Consider the following 15,709-nt stretch of genomic DNA (forward strand, 5'->3'; position numbering starts at 1 on the left):
AAATTATTATGCTTTTTAATTCAAATTAGTTTGGTTACAGGTCTTAACAAATGGTTAAATTATATGTTTTTTAATGTGATGTTGTAATGTGTAAATAAATCAAGGCGATTGTATTTAATTCTTGTAAGTTTGCCAAACGTGGTATTTAAAATAAATGGGTTGTTTTAACCTATTGTATATATTTTAGTGTTTTTAAGTAAAAAAAGATAAACGAATTAATTTCCACTGGACACATAGAGTATGATGCATTCAGGAGCACGGGAATTCTCAAGAACATATTTACAATATACCAGGCCGTTACAATATGTACTGTATAAACATTATATAATACAGTTACAATACATTGAGATAAAAAAGATTTATGAATGAATAAAAAAAGGCAAAATATTGCAATTATTTTCATTACCAAGCACAAAGTCTTATATGTTCCCAGCAGCATATACTACAAATCCCATGAACGCAACAGAGGAAGTTCGTCATCACGTTTCCATATTGCACGCTGGGTAAATCGGCTTTCTCTTTCCGGCTGCAACACCATCAAGTAAGCAAGCATTTTAGCTATCCTTACAAGTTCAATCTACATCAATCTTCTGTAATACTCGCCATCACTTTAATCAGCGCGCTGTATTATCTTGGCATAAGATTCATTCACATGTTGAGTTGATTATTTTGAGACGAAATGTTCGCAATCCCGATTTTTAGTTGAAGATGTATCGATGCTCATTGACTTGATATGTAGCTTAGCTCCAGGCAGGAACTCTCCCAAAATGTTGCACTGTGTAATTTTGTTTGTTTTGATGTATTATTGCAGTATATTTAATATTGTCTATATTGCCATGTACGTGTAGCTTTTAGGACAATGTGCTAAAGTCCCGTTAAGTCAACCAATATAGAATATTATATACCTAAGTCCCCAAATACATGTACCTATGGTACATTTCTAGTCTGCTTTATACCTTTTGTTTTCGCCCTCCTTTTGTGCATTATTCTTTCCATCACTACCCTTTCCGTCCTTTGTAACTGAGCTACTGTGTAAAACAATTCCCTTGTGGAAAAAAAAGTTTGTCTTAGTTTAACGGTAAATGTTTATATAATTGTATATATCTCGTGTTTATTTTGTCAAATACCAATGAACGAAATAAGAATTAAATGGAGATGTTTTGCATGACCTGTAACAATAACTGAGCAATTCTTGGCTTCCATTGTGATTTATTGAATGACTTCATTGACAGGTAAATCAACATGGGGGCATATCGCTATATGCAGGAGTTATGGCGCAAGAAGCAATCTGATGTGATGCGCTTCTTGCTGCGTGTGCGTTGCTGGCAGTACCGTCAACTGTCGAACCTTCATCGAGCACCAAGACCAACCAGACCCGACAAAGCTCGCAGGCTGGGTTACAAAGCCAAACAAGGTGAATAAAGAAATTACGATCACCTGCCTGAACTTGAATGTAATCTGATGATGTGCTCTGTCAACAGGCTACGTGATTTACCGTATCCGTGTCCGCCGTGGAGGCCGTAAGCGCCCCGTACCCAAGGGCGCCACTTACGGAAAGCCAGTGAACCACGGTGTCAACCAACTCAAGTTCGCCCGCAGTTTGCAGTCCACTGCTGAGGTATGTCAGCCTTCAATGAAATAGTGGGCACAATTCTAAGTTTGGGACGTTTCGATACTACGTAACAAAATCTTACAGTACTGTTTATGTAGTTGTAAAAACCTCTTAGGTGAGTGCTTTTCATACTTCAACCAAAAGCTCCACTCCTGCAATTTTACGATTATCGGCACTTTAACATCAAATAAAACAAATAATAAAAGTAAAATATACACTGCAAACAAAATTTTGCATTTGAAAAAGAATCACAACCAAATTCAATAAAATAGTTTGTCTCTGTTAAGGAGTGGCTGGGGGACGCTCAAATATACACAACAACAACCATAGATTGGGGAATTAAGTTTTGTAATGGGGAAAGACATTAATCTCTCTTTACATGATAGCATTTAAGCTAGCGTCAGTCCGTCCACATCAAAGTGCATGACGTTTTTTTTATCTTTTTAAATTAATACAAAAATACTAACCGTCAGGTGTTTTACAACAGTTATTACTACTGTTAATTTGTAGTTCAATTGCCTACAGCCGCAGAAACCAATGCTGATCTAATGTGCTGAACACGCACATTAAAAAAACACAAACTTCGATATGAGCCACATGCGTCTCAAGGGCCGCTGGTTGGTCAGGCTGGCACTATGTTAAAACAAACAACAATAAAATATACTTTGTCTGTTAGCAAAATTTTGCACTCAAATAAAAATCTCCACCAAAAGCAATACAATATCTTTAGGAGGTTGGGGGGGTTTCCAAATATACACAACTAAAACTGTAAAATGGCTTAAGTATTGACAAACAAAGTTGCACTTCAATATTGAACATGTAGGCAGAGGTACAGTTGTACATTACTTTACTAACATTTAAGTCAGGCCTTCTTTTAGCAAAAAGTGAAGAGTAACCATTTAAACACTACATTATAAGCAGATGTATTAAATAAATGATAAATGGGTTGTACTTGTATAGCGCTTTTCTACCTTCAAGGTACTCAAAGCGCTTTGACACTACTTCCACATTTACCCATTCACACACTGATGGAGGGAGCTGCCATGCAAGGCGCTAACCAGCACCCATCAGGAGCAAGGGTGAAGTGTCTTGCTCAGGACATGACGAGGTTGGTACTAGGTGGGGATTGAACCAGGGACCCTCGGGTCGCGCACGGCCATTCTTCCACTGCGCCACGCCGTCCCATTACCGGTCATATGCAAACTTAAGTCTGGCAGATTACGATTAGGGACATGACAATATAACAAATGTCCCTCGAACGTTTGCAGCACGTCTTTAGCGATGTATTTAACCACACGTTCTATGTGCGCTATCTATTTTTCACTGTTTTATTTACACTGACTTGGAGAGTGAAGACTGTCGAGTGTGTTTCAGGTATTGATTGATTGAAACTTTTATTAGTAGATTGTACAGTACAGTACATATTTCGTACAATTGACCACTAAATGGTAACACCCGAATAAGTTTTTCAACTTGTTTAAGTCGGGGTCCACGTAAATCAATTCATGGTAGGCGTGCAGGTTTGTCGTATTTGCGCACATTCGGCAAACTAGCTTTTTGGTGTTGATGGGCTCATCTTGTTCTAAAGGTTGAAACTAAAATGTTCCCACACTGGTGCGGTGGCATTTGTTTTTGGGATGGTTTTGTCCATGTTAGCTGCTACATGCTAACTAAACGCCACACAAAGAGTTAGACACTTTAATGAGGACAAGAGAATTTACCCCCTTTTTATTCTACTATGCCACAAATGGCAAGGCTGCTGAAAGCGACAAAATGTGTGAATGCTCTTGAAGCATGCACATGGCGATTTATCCACTCTGGTAATATTACTGACTTGATTTTCATTTATCGTTGGTTAATTGATTTATCGAATATTGACCCAGGCCTACTGTAAAGTAGATGACTTAATGCAAATGATGAACATTCACTTCCTTTATTTTCATATTGTATTGCAACCATTTAATGGCGCTTTTTTAAAGATTTTGATAGCTCCATCAAACAAATATCTTTTAACTTTGCAATGGAACAATTCCTTATTTTTTTCCCAACGTTACAAATAAGGATTTGGAGCCCTCACTTTTTGTTTTAGTCCCTCCCTAAGTGCCCCATCACTATGTGCACGTACAAATATGCAGGTACTGATGGTGACTAAAATTTAATGTACTTGTCAGTGTTAATATACGTATGTACTAAAAGACAAAGTATACAAATCAAGTCAGTGCCTTGTGTGTGTAGAAATTGTTACCAGTCTCTGTACTAGTATAGGAACCGACCAAAATCTGTCGGTACTTCCTAATACAGATTCACATAAAATCAAAAAGTACTTTGTTCCTCCGTAAATATGTCTGTCCACTTCTCGTAGCTCCGCGTATAGAAATGAAGTTTATAATAAATAACATTACACTGCATATAATTTAAAGACTACAGCTGAGTAAAAATACTACAAGATAGTTCCACTGATCAACCTTCTTCAGCACAAAGATGCCCCCAAAAAGTTGCAAGTTGAAAAGTCATTTCGTTCTTTCTCTCCATTGTCAAGTGTGTTGTAATAGAAATACATAAGAAATAAACAAGTCGCCCTCACATACTTTGTAATGGCGGTCTTGTGTTCCGAAAAATAAGTTTTAGGAACGCCCCCAACTGTGTTCAACCAATCAGCGTTCGGCAGCACAGCCTGCCTCCAATAAGTTTCCAGGAACATTCCAAAAATCCTACCTGGCTGGCAGGATATCTGAAAAGTTCCTGAAGAACTAAGTTACCCAGGTAGTTTTGGTGGAATCGCAGGAACTATTTTTTTTTACCCGAGTAAACGGGAACAAGTTTTCTCTCCAATAAATGATTTTGCTACGTAAATGTTTGCAGGAGCGTGCTGGCCGTCATTGTGGCGCCCTGCGAGTGCTGAACTCCTACTGGGTGGGCGAAGATTCAACCTACAAGTTCTTTGAGGTGATCCTGGTGGATCCCTTCCATAAGACAATACGACGCAACCCCGACAGCCAATGGATCACGAAGGCCGTGCAAAAGCACAGAGAGATGCGTGGCCTGACGTCTGCAGGGAAGAAGAGCCGTGGGCTGGGCAAGGGCCACAAGTTCCACCAGACCATTGGAGGCTCCCGCCGTGCTGCCTGGAGGCGCAGAAACACCCTGCAGCTGCATCGTTATCGTTAGAGCGTACACCATCGCTAATTGTGGAAAAATAAAAGCTTTTTTGGTGAAAGTCATGTTTCCTTTTTCAAAATTAGGCTGGTTTTGTCATTTTAAATTTCATATTGTGGTGTTTACCTAAAGTTTTGATTAAATAATCACATTTTATACATTAAATGTTAACTTTACACTTTCAGTGCAGTGGTAAAACTGAAGGTTTTTATTACAGCCCACCTTTTGTAGCATTTGGTTTTGGAAAAACATTTTAGCCAAAATGTCCTGTTTTTGTATGTTTTCTGTTATACTAACTCATTGTCATTCCTCAAGATGGAGTCAATTGAGAAAGCTGTATGGTTCATATGAAATTAGCCTTGAGCAGGAAATAAGATCATCTCATTTCTGAAAGGGATATTTTATGAGACATGTATTGGACAGATGATCCACTAGGGAGCAGTATTTACCTACATGACCAGTGACCCTGAATGAACAATTAAGGAATGAGATTTTTTTTAAAGCAATTGTGATTAAAAAGTGCACTTTAGGGGGTTTCCTAGGTTTCTCAGTACTGTTACAAGAACACAGTATCCCTTCTGAAAAATGTGGAATATTCCACAAGTCACGTGGTGCACAGGAAGTTGCATCATTCACAATCTGCAGACCTCAAAACCAATAAATTTTTTCCATCATATTTAAACTGACATTGTTTTTAGGGTTTTTTTTTCAAGTAACACTTTAGGTTGAACCAATGTAAGGTGGTTACTGTCAACATGACGAGCATAAATCCCATGTTTTAGATCATTGAATGCTAAGAACTCACTCCTGATACTCTCACATTATCCATCCATCCATTTCCTACCGCTTGTCCCTTTCGCGGTCACAGGACTCTTACATTTTGATTGGTTCAATACGTATTCGATCAGTTTTAGTTATAGTGTTCAGTTAGTTTGGAAGTTCTAACAAACACATTTAGTGGAATATTTTGATATAATCAGTCACCAAGTCTTTGGATTTAGAAAAAAAATAAAAATTTACATGACATCATTTGGTACATTGTGAGCAAATATTTGACATTAGCCTCGCTGAATAAATATGAGTGATCTCTATTGGTGCCTTTTTGCAAGTACTGTATATTCGTTTTGCATTTGTTCCATTGAGAGAGACTAATCTGCTGTATCAGCACAAGATGTGAAGGAGATACTAGAACACATATTCCGACTCTTTAGTGCCGCCCTCGTAGCTCCTGGAAAATGTATAAAAAAAGGATTGAAAACGGAAAAAGATGAGGTGAAAAATATTTTTTTTGTTTTAATATGTTTTTTGTTTGAGGACAAACATATGACACAAACCTTCCTAATTGTTAGAAAGCCCACTGTTTAATATATTTGTGTGTATGCTTCACTGATGAGAGTATTTGGTGAACATCGTTTTGTCCTACTACAAACCCCGTTTCCATATGAGTTGGGAAATTGTGTTAGATGTAAATATAAACGGAATACAATGATTTGCAAATCATTTTCAACCCATATTCAGTTGAATATGCTACAAAGACAACATATTTAATGTTAAAACTGATAAACTTTTTTTTTTTTTGCAAATAATAAATAACTTTAGAATTTGATGCCAGCAACACGAAGTTGGGAAAGGTGGCAATAAATACTGATAAAGTTGAGGAATGCTCATCAAACACTTATTTGGAACATCCCACAGGTGTGCAGGCTAATTGGAAACAGGTGGGTGCCATGATTGGGTATAAAAACAGCTTCCCAAGAAATGCTCAGTCTTTCACAAGAAAGGATGGGGCGAGGTACACCCCTTTGTCCACAACTGCGTGAGCAAATAGTCAAACAGTTTAAGAACAACGTTTCTCAAAGTGCAATTGCAAGAAATTTAGAGATTTCAACATCTACGGTCCATAATATCATCAAAAGGTTCAGAGAATCTGGAGAAATCACTCCATGTAAGCGGCATGGCCGGAAACCAACATTGAATGACCGTGACCTTCGATCCCTCAGATGGCACTGTATCAAAAACTGACATCAATCTCTAAAGGATATCACCACATGGGCTCAGGAACACTTCAGAAAACCACTGTCACTAAATACAGTTGGTCGCTACATCTGTAAGTGCAAGTTAAAGCTCTACTATGCAAAGCGAAAGCCATTTATCAACAACATCCAGAAACGCCGCCGGCTTCTCTGGGCCCGAGATCATCTAAGATGGACTCATGCAAAGTGGAAAAGTGTTCTGTGGTCTGACGAGTCCACATTTCAAATTGTTTTTGGAAATATTCAACATCGTGTCATCCGGACCAAAGGGGAAGCGAACCATCCAGACTGTTATCGACGCAAAGTTGAAAAGCCAGCATCTGTGATGGTATGGGGGTGCATTAGTGCCCAAGGCATGGGTAACTTACACATCTGTGAAGGCACCATTAATGCTGAAAGGTACATACAGGTTTTGGAACAACATATGCTGCCATCTAAGCGCCGTCTTTTTCATGGACGCCCCTGCTTATTTCAGCAAGACAATGCCAAGCCACATTCAGCACGTGTTACAACAGCGTGGCTTTGTAAAAAAAAGAGTGCAGGTACTTTCCTGGCCCGTCTGAAAATGTGTGGCGCATTATGAAGCGTAAAATACGACAACGGAGACCCCGGACTGTTGAACGACTGAAGCTCTACATAAAACAAGAATGGGAAAGAATTCCACTTTCAAAGCTTCAACAATTAGTTTCCTCAGTTCCCAATCGTTTATTGAGTGTTGTTAAAAGAAAAGGTGATGTAACACAGTGGTGAACATGCCCTTTCCCAACTACTTTGGCACGTGTTGCAGCCATGAAATTCTAAGTTAATTATTATTTGCAAAAAAAAACTAATAAAGTTTATGAGTTTGAGCATCAAATATCTTGTCTTTGTAGTGCATTCAATTGAATATGGGTTGAAAAGGATTTGCAAATCATTGTATTCCGTTTATATTTACATCTAACACAATTTCCCAACTCATATGGAAACGGGGTTTGTAATTTCGGCGGTTCTTGAACTCAACATAATGTGGACTGTGATGCAACAGTTTGTTTACATGTAAAATCTTCCACTCCTTCTTTGTCTCATTTGTCCACCAAACATTTTATACTGTGCGTGAATGCACAAAGGTGCGCTTTGTTGATGTTATTGACTTGTAAGAGTGCTAATCAGGCATATTTGGTCAGTGCATGACTGCAAGCTAATCAATGCTAACATGCTATTTAGGCTAACTGTATGTACATATTTCATCATTATGCCTCGTTTCAGTGACGTGCGGTGAGGCACTGACTTCATCACAGTCAGATTTACAAACATATGAACCCTAAAGAGTATCTTATTCACCATTTGATTGGCAGCAGTTAACGGGTTATGTTTAAAAGCTCATACCAGAATTCTTCCCTGCTTGGCACTCAGCATCAAGGGTTGGAATTGGGGGTTAAATCACCAAAAATGATTCCCAGGCGCGGCGCCGCTGCTGCCCACTGCTCCCCTCACCTCCCAGGGGGTGATCAAGGGGATGGGTCAAATGCAGAGGACAAATTTCATTACACCTAGTGTGTGTGTGACAATCATTGGTACTTTAACTTAACTTTAACTTTACACATACAAACTGTAGCACACAAAAAAGCACATTTAATTAAAAAAAAACGTTATTATGGTCTTACCTTTACTTAGAAATTAAGTCCATGCACCGCAACTAAAGCCCTCACTTAAACTTTCCACGTGCAAGATTGAATCTATTTAAAAAAGTGTAACCGAGGGTTTATAAATGTCGCCTATACTGTATGAAACTACAAAATAACAAACACGGAGGCTCCAGTTTACACGAGGACCACTTTATTTACCTTCTTTCAAAAACCTCCGCAACGTGACATCACTTCCGCTCTTAGCGCCTTCAAAATAAGAGCTCTAGGCATATACTGTATAACAGCGCATACCAGGAACTTAACATCACAAAGAGGAAAGCCCATGAAAATAGGTTACAAAAGTTATTTAATAAGAAGCCAAAAAGTGCAAAAACAATAATGTTCGTGTTGGAGGAGTTGTGAATTAGGTACACCTGCAGTCTGCGGGTGTATCTAATGGTGTGTCCCTGCAGTCATTCACAACTCCTCCAACACCAACATTATTGTTTTTGCACTTTTTGGCTTCTTATGAAATAATTTTAAAAAATAGATTCAATCTTGCACGTGGAAAGTTTAAGTGTGGGCTTTAGTTGATATAACAATTCTACAGCGGGGGTGCAGGAGGCGAGCCTCACACAGTGCGTCTTTTGCAGCCGTTTTATGATCGCTCAGCACAAGAAATACTTTACACACATACAGTTGTTGACAAAATACACTGTACATTATATACCTCAGCTAACTAAACTATGGAAATGTATAATATAGTTCATATGGCAATACAGTCTCACTGCACAGCAGGCCAGCAGTTAGCCGAGTCATTGCGCAATCCATGTTGCGGCACTGAGTGACGTGCCTCGACTGACTGCTGTTCACCGCACCGTCTCTTCTCAGTATTTGAACGGCAAATGTGAAAATTCAGCGATTTTGAATAAAAATAATCTAAAACTGGTGAAGTTAAATGGAAAATAACTTTATAGTATAATCACTGGATACATATAACAATTTTTTTTTTTTTTTTTCTTTTTACATTTTTTTTCTTTCCATGATGGCAGGTGAGGCCCTGCCTCACCTGCCTCTTGTGACTGCACGTCACTGCCTCGTTTGTAGGTATATTTGAGCTCATTTAATATCCTTTACTTTAATCCTCTTTGTATATAATTTAGTTTTGCATGTCTCATGACACATTATCTGTATGTAATATTGGCTGCATTTCAGATAGTTGTTTGTGTGCCATGTTGTTCCAGACCACAGCAAACATTATCCAACTTGCCAAAGATTGTAATAAATCTATTAATAGAAGACAGCCTGCCGTTTCCTTTAACTTGGACACACACGTATACTTTTGGCCATTAAAAGCCAGTAATTTCCAGAAGTTATCTCACCCTCTGAAAAGCACCCATTTTACTAATGGTTTCTAATGTTGTAAAAATGTGTAGAATAAATATTACATTTCAACATTTCTGTCAAGGAAGATTTGCTTCAGCCTGCGACACAGTCATTTTGATAGTAGGCTATTATTATTATATGTTCCTTTTTGACTGTACTTAAATGTATAATAGACTGTATTTATATTATTCACATGTGAATAATGCTGTATAATAAACTGTATTTATGTTATTCACATGTGAATAATGCTGTATAATAGACTCTGTTTATGTTATTCACATGTGAATAATGCTGTATAATAGACTGTATTTATGTTACTCACATGTGAATAATGCTGCATAATAGACTGTATTTATATTATTCACATGTGAATAATGCTGTATAATAGACTGTATTTATGTTATTCACATGTGAATAATGCTGTATAATAGACTGTATTTATGTTATACACATGTGAATAATGCTGTATAATGTGAAGTGAAGTGAATTATATTTATATAGCGCTTTTCTCTAGTGACTCAAAGCGCTTTACATAGTGAAACCCAATATCTAAGTTACATTTAAACCAGTGTGGGTGGCACTGGGAGCAGGTGGGTAAAGTGTCTTGCCCAAGGACACAACGGCAGTGACTAGGATGGCGGAAGCGGGAATCGAACCTGCATCCCTCAAGTTGCTGGCACGGCCGCTCTACCAACCGAGCTATGTCGCCCATACTGTATTTATGTTATTCACATGTGAATAATGCTGCATAATAGACTGTATTTATGTTATTCACATGTGAATAATGCTGCATAATAGACTGTATTTATATTATTCACATGTATATAATGCTGTATAATAGACTGTATTTATATTATTCACATGTAAAATATACCTAAGTGTTTATTGTCTATTGTGAGCAAACTTTGGTGCTGAACTTCCCTCAGGGATCAATAAAATACTTTCTATTCTGTTTTATTCTATAGACATTTACGTCATGTGAAGCCTTCATTATAAGACTTCTATACGACTTCATTTTTTGCGGCTCCAGAAAGATTAGATTTTTGTATTTTTGGTCCAATATGGCTCTTTCAACGCTTTTGGTTGCCGACCCCTGGCCTACTCTTAAGGTCTTGTAACCAAGTAATCAACAAATGGATATGCTACAAAAAGAGGTCTGGGAAACGGATAAAAACTGCTAAAAAAAGCTTTTGTTGTCACATTTCTCACAAGTGCAGGAAAGGTCACAGGCTATTCCTTTTAGTCGTACTGTAAATGTCAATAAGGATGGAGTAACATTTTGCACGTAAAAGGACATTAATACAAGCATAAACAAGGTCAATTCATTCCAGACTGAGCAGTTTTTTTTCTTTGCCAAACCTTTGATTGTCTGTGCATTTATTGGAAAGTGTCCACTTTTTGAGGTCCATTTCGGTCAAACACTGCAACACGTCTATATCGCTCGCACAAAGACATGATTTCACACAAAATAAATCACAACTTGCTGTCAGGATGCAGCGTCAAAGACAACATGTGTTATAAATAACATGCTTTCACATCACCCAACATCATCTAGAATGTTTCAGCTCAGCAACAAAACACTTAAAAGCAAAGATTGTTCCTTTTCCATCTCATACTGAGAGAGTCCACGCGGGCCACTGACCACCATGTGGTAGACACTTATAGGTTATACATTGTGCATATGAAAAACTATACTGTTCTACGTTGAAGAAGAAGAGGAAGAAGCTGTGGTCTATAGTCTAGAAGCATCAAATTGTTGACTGTCAATATTACTGCACTGCTATTAGGGATGGGTACCAAAATCTGTACTTACTGACTGAATTCTGTCGATACTATAAAGCACCAATTCACGTAAAATCAAACGGTACTATAATATACCATACTTTTATTGCACGTGACATCAAGTCCAGTTGGGGAATCTAGGTAATGTTGTCATTTTCCAAGCCAATAAAGCAAGCAGGCCCTATTAGAGAGCATTGATAAGTAAGGCGTCACTCTTTCAAACTACTTGTTGCTAATTGTCATTGGATACGCCATATGCATGTTATATGCACGGTGATGTCAACACTTCCAAATTTGGCGATCAAAACTACAAACCCCGTTTCCATATGAGTTGGGAAATTGTGTTAGATGTAAATATAAACAGAATACAATGATTTGCAAATCATTTTCAACTCATATTCAGTTGAATATGCTACAAAGACAACATATTTGATGTTCAAACTGATAAAAAAAATTTTTTGGGAAATAATCATTAACTTTAGAATTTGATGCCAGCAACACGTGACAAAGAAGTTGGGAAAGGTGGCAATAAATACTGATAACGTTGAGGAATGCTCATCAAACACTTATTTGGAACATCCCACAGGTGAACAGGCAAATTGGGAACAGGTAGGTGCCATGATTGGGTATAAAAGTAGATTCCATGAAATGCTCAGTCATTCACAAACAAGGATGGGGCGAGGGTCACCACTTTGTCAACAAATGCGTGAGAAAATTGTTGAACAGTTTAAGAAAAACCTTTCTCAACCAGCTATTGCAAGGAATTTAGGGATTCCACCATCTATGGTCCGTAATATCATCAAAGGGTTCAGAGAATCTGGAGAAATCACTGCACGTAAGCAGCTAAGCCCGTGACCTTCGATCCCTCAGACGGTACTGCATCAACAAGCGACATCAGTGTGTAAAGGATATCACCAAATGGGCTCAGGAACACTTTAGTAACCCACTGTCAGTAACTACAGTTGGTCGCTACATCTGTAAGTGCAAGTTAAAACGCTCCTATGCAAGGCGAAAACCGTTTATCAACAACACCCAGAAATGCCGTCGGCTTCGCTGGGCCTGAGCTCATCTAAGATGATACAAAGTGGAAAAGTGTTCTGTGGTCTGAGGAGTCCACATTTCAAATTGTTTTTGGAAACTGTGGACGTCGTGTCCTCCGGACCAAAGAGGAAAAGAACCATCCGGATTGATATAGGCGCATAGTTGAAAAGCCAGCATCTGTGATGGTATGGGGGTGTATTAGTGCCCAAGAAATGGGTAACCTACATCTCTGTGAAGGCGCCATTAATGCTGAAAGGTACATACAGGTTTTGGAGCAACATATGTTCCCATCCAAGCAACGTTACCATGGACGCCCCTGCTTATTTCAGCAAGACAATGCCAAGCCACATGTTACATCAATGTGGCTTCATAGTAAAAGAGTGCGGGTACTAGACTGGCCTGCCTGTAGTCCAGACCTGTCTCCCATTGAAAATGTGTGGCGCATTATTAAGCCTAAAATACCACAATGGAGACCCCCGGACTGTTGAACAACTTAAGCTGTACATCAAGCAAGAATGGGAAAGAATTCCACCTGAGAAGCTTAAAAAATGTGTCTCCTCAGTTCCCAATCGTTTATTGGGTGTTGTTAAAAGAAAAGATGATGTAACACAGTGGTGAACATGCCCTTTCCCAACTACTTTGGCACGTGTTGCAGCCGTGAACTTCTAAGTTAATTATTAATTGCACAAAAAAAAATACAGTTTATGAGTTTGCACATCAAATATCTTGTCTTTGTAGTGCATTCAATTGAATATGGGTTGAAAAGGATTTGCAAATCATTGTATTCCGTTTATATTTACATCTAACACAATTTCCCAACTCATATGGAAACGGGGTTTGTATAACTGAGATGCATGTTACAATCAAACAGCTGGTACAATACTTACAGTATAAACACTTTGCAGGGCTCAACAAGAGACAAGTCTGGCACATTGAGTAAGAGTACCCTATACAAGCCGATACAATACTGCCATCTAACGTCTTGGAAGTGCAACTGCATGCAAAGACTACTTTATAATACTTGCAAATGAGACTCAGAAATGTAAGAAAACAAGATATGCAACAATTGGACAGCACAGTTATCATTATCAGCTCACTGTTGAATAAATACAAAAATATTTAATTATGAAACAAATGAATATTTACTAACACAAGGACACAAGTGTTAAAGGTACCCATCCCTAATTGCTACTGTGTACCATGGTGTACAAATATGTCACAGTGAAGACTGACGACTAGGACATGAGTCAAAATTAAATGTTGCAAATCTCTTGTTAGTTTTGGCACAAAAAAACCTTCAGCAGAAAATAATAGTTTCATTTGTCCAACGCTTGAAATGTAAAACAATAATGGAATATTGACTTCACAGCACAAGATGAACATTTTGGAATGAGTTCTTTGAAACAAACATTTACAGATGAGATGCTGTCTAGTTTGACATACAAGTACTGGAGTTCTGTACCTCGGTTTTCCCCAAGTCCTGCTTTCCGAAGGATTTTAATGGAACACAGGTTTGTTCCCTTTATTGTACGGTCGATCATGCATTGCGTCTAACAAACTAAACTGTTTCACATTCAGGTGTCCAAACAAAGAATCCAACGCTAATCACCTTCCGCTGGTTCACCTACGAAAACATTCTTACATTTACTCCCTCTCTGCATATTCAAGTTTGGTCGTCTTCTCGGCCGACATCACTAAACCCAAAATCTTGACTTATTCATCTGCGCCTTTTTGAGGTGAACAAAGTCGCAAATGAAGTCTATTTGTGCTGACGCCCATGAGACGTGCGCTTGCTAGCATACATGTAACATAAATGCTAGCATACGTGTAACATAAATGACAACATACATGTAACATAACTGCTAGCATACATGTAACAAAAATGACAACATACATGTAAGATACATGCTAGCATACAAAAAGCGTTCTGATCTAATAAATCAGATTGAACTATGAAAGTTCTTAGTCCTAAATTATTCTCTATAAATTCTATTTTGTGTTCATATTTTTGATGTTTGTAACAGATTGAATGGGTGTACATTATTTTTCGCTTCGGTTTTTGTAGGACCTTTTGGATTATAGTCGTCTCTCACTCCATCATGCTTCAAATACTGCGACTTTACTTTTTTTAAACAACTAATTGACATGTATTAGGCCTACATTTTGTGTTAACTTAAGACTTATTTATTTTTATTTGTTTTACAGTGTTTGTCTTATTTTCCATCATTACATTGTGGCGATCAATACAGATTTTCACCAGGCAGACCTCCCTTTTCAGGTAAACACAAGCGGCTAAATCTTGGGGCTGCAATTAAGTTGACCATCTTTGGTTAGACTTGATCTTCAAGTCCCACCTCGTCATAACACATCTCCACATTGGCCAGACTTGGACACGAGTGACGTCAAAAGACAAGAAGACTGCCATCAACTAGGGCTGCATGATTATGGTTATTATACCGATAATTAAGATAGTTTTGATTGATATTGAAATCACGATTAATAACACAATTATTCATTTATTTGAAGAAAAAAAAACTATTTATTGTACCAACAAAACAAAGACTTTAATTTAAAAGAAGAAATTATATAAATTAGTAACAAATAAACTACAACAAATACAATTATAATTATATATTATATATAATTATAATTATAATATAAAAATGGTAACAATAATACATTTAAATAATTGCATTTTTTTCCTTTTATTAATTTTTTTTTGGAATGCTTCGTACTTTTTAGACTTATTTTATGTGTGTGCTTTTTTTGTCATTACTAACATTTAATAAATGTTGGTTAATTAAATGCAAAAATCCTCACATTTATTGGTGCAATACATCTTTGGACATTTTGACCAGTATTTTAAGTCAAAATATAATAATAGTGTAAATGTATCAATAAGTGTTTTAAGTACATAAGGTACTTTTTGAAACTTTTATTTTGTTAGCGCCGCCAGACCGGATGTCGAGCTCAGCGCTTTATAGTGAAGGTGGGAAGTGTGCTGCTGTTCTTAGCTTGACAAGTTTGGAGACGACTTGAGGCTGTTTGAAAAAAAAAACAGCGCCTCTCAAGTTGTGACAGCTGTCCTGTTTGTG

At 37.7% G+C, this 15,709-nt stretch overlaps 1 protein-coding gene across 1 annotated transcript; it reads left to right on the forward strand.

Moving 5' to 3' along the window:
- The first annotated feature begins 465 nt into the window (after positions 1–465).
- rpl15 (ribosomal protein L15) lies at positions 466–4,829 on the forward strand. Its single transcript, XM_061966835.1, has 4 exons — positions 466–541; positions 1,233–1,414; positions 1,482–1,618; positions 4,475–4,829. The coding sequence occupies exons 2-4, from the start codon at positions 1,243–1,245 to the stop codon at positions 4,778–4,780; spliced, it is 615 nt and encodes a 204-aa protein (XP_061822819.1). The 5' UTR covers positions 466–541; positions 1,233–1,242; the 3' UTR covers positions 4,781–4,829.
- Positions 4,830–15,709: the final 10,880 nt, after the last annotated feature.

Source organism: Nerophis lumbriciformis, linkage group LG11 (genome assembly GCF_033978685.3).
Source record: "Nerophis lumbriciformis linkage group LG11, RoL_Nlum_v2.1, whole genome shotgun sequence".
Lineage (NCBI taxonomy): Eukaryota > Metazoa > Chordata > Actinopteri > Syngnathiformes > Syngnathidae > Nerophis > Nerophis lumbriciformis.

Bases quoted from the DNA above. Each gene is read 5' to 3' on its own strand.
- rpl15 (XM_061966835.1), top strand. From the start codon at position 1,243: ATGGGGGCATATCGCTATATGCAGGAGTTATGGCGCAAGAAGCAATCT. The intron at 1,415-1,481 runs GTGAATAAAGAA...CTCTGTCAACAG, and splicing joins GGGTTACAAAGCCAAACAAG to GCTACGTGATTTACCGTATC. The intron at 1,619-4,474 runs GTATGTCAGCCT...AAATGTTTGCAG, and splicing joins GTTTGCAGTCCACTGCTGAG to GAGCGTGCTGGCCGTCATTG.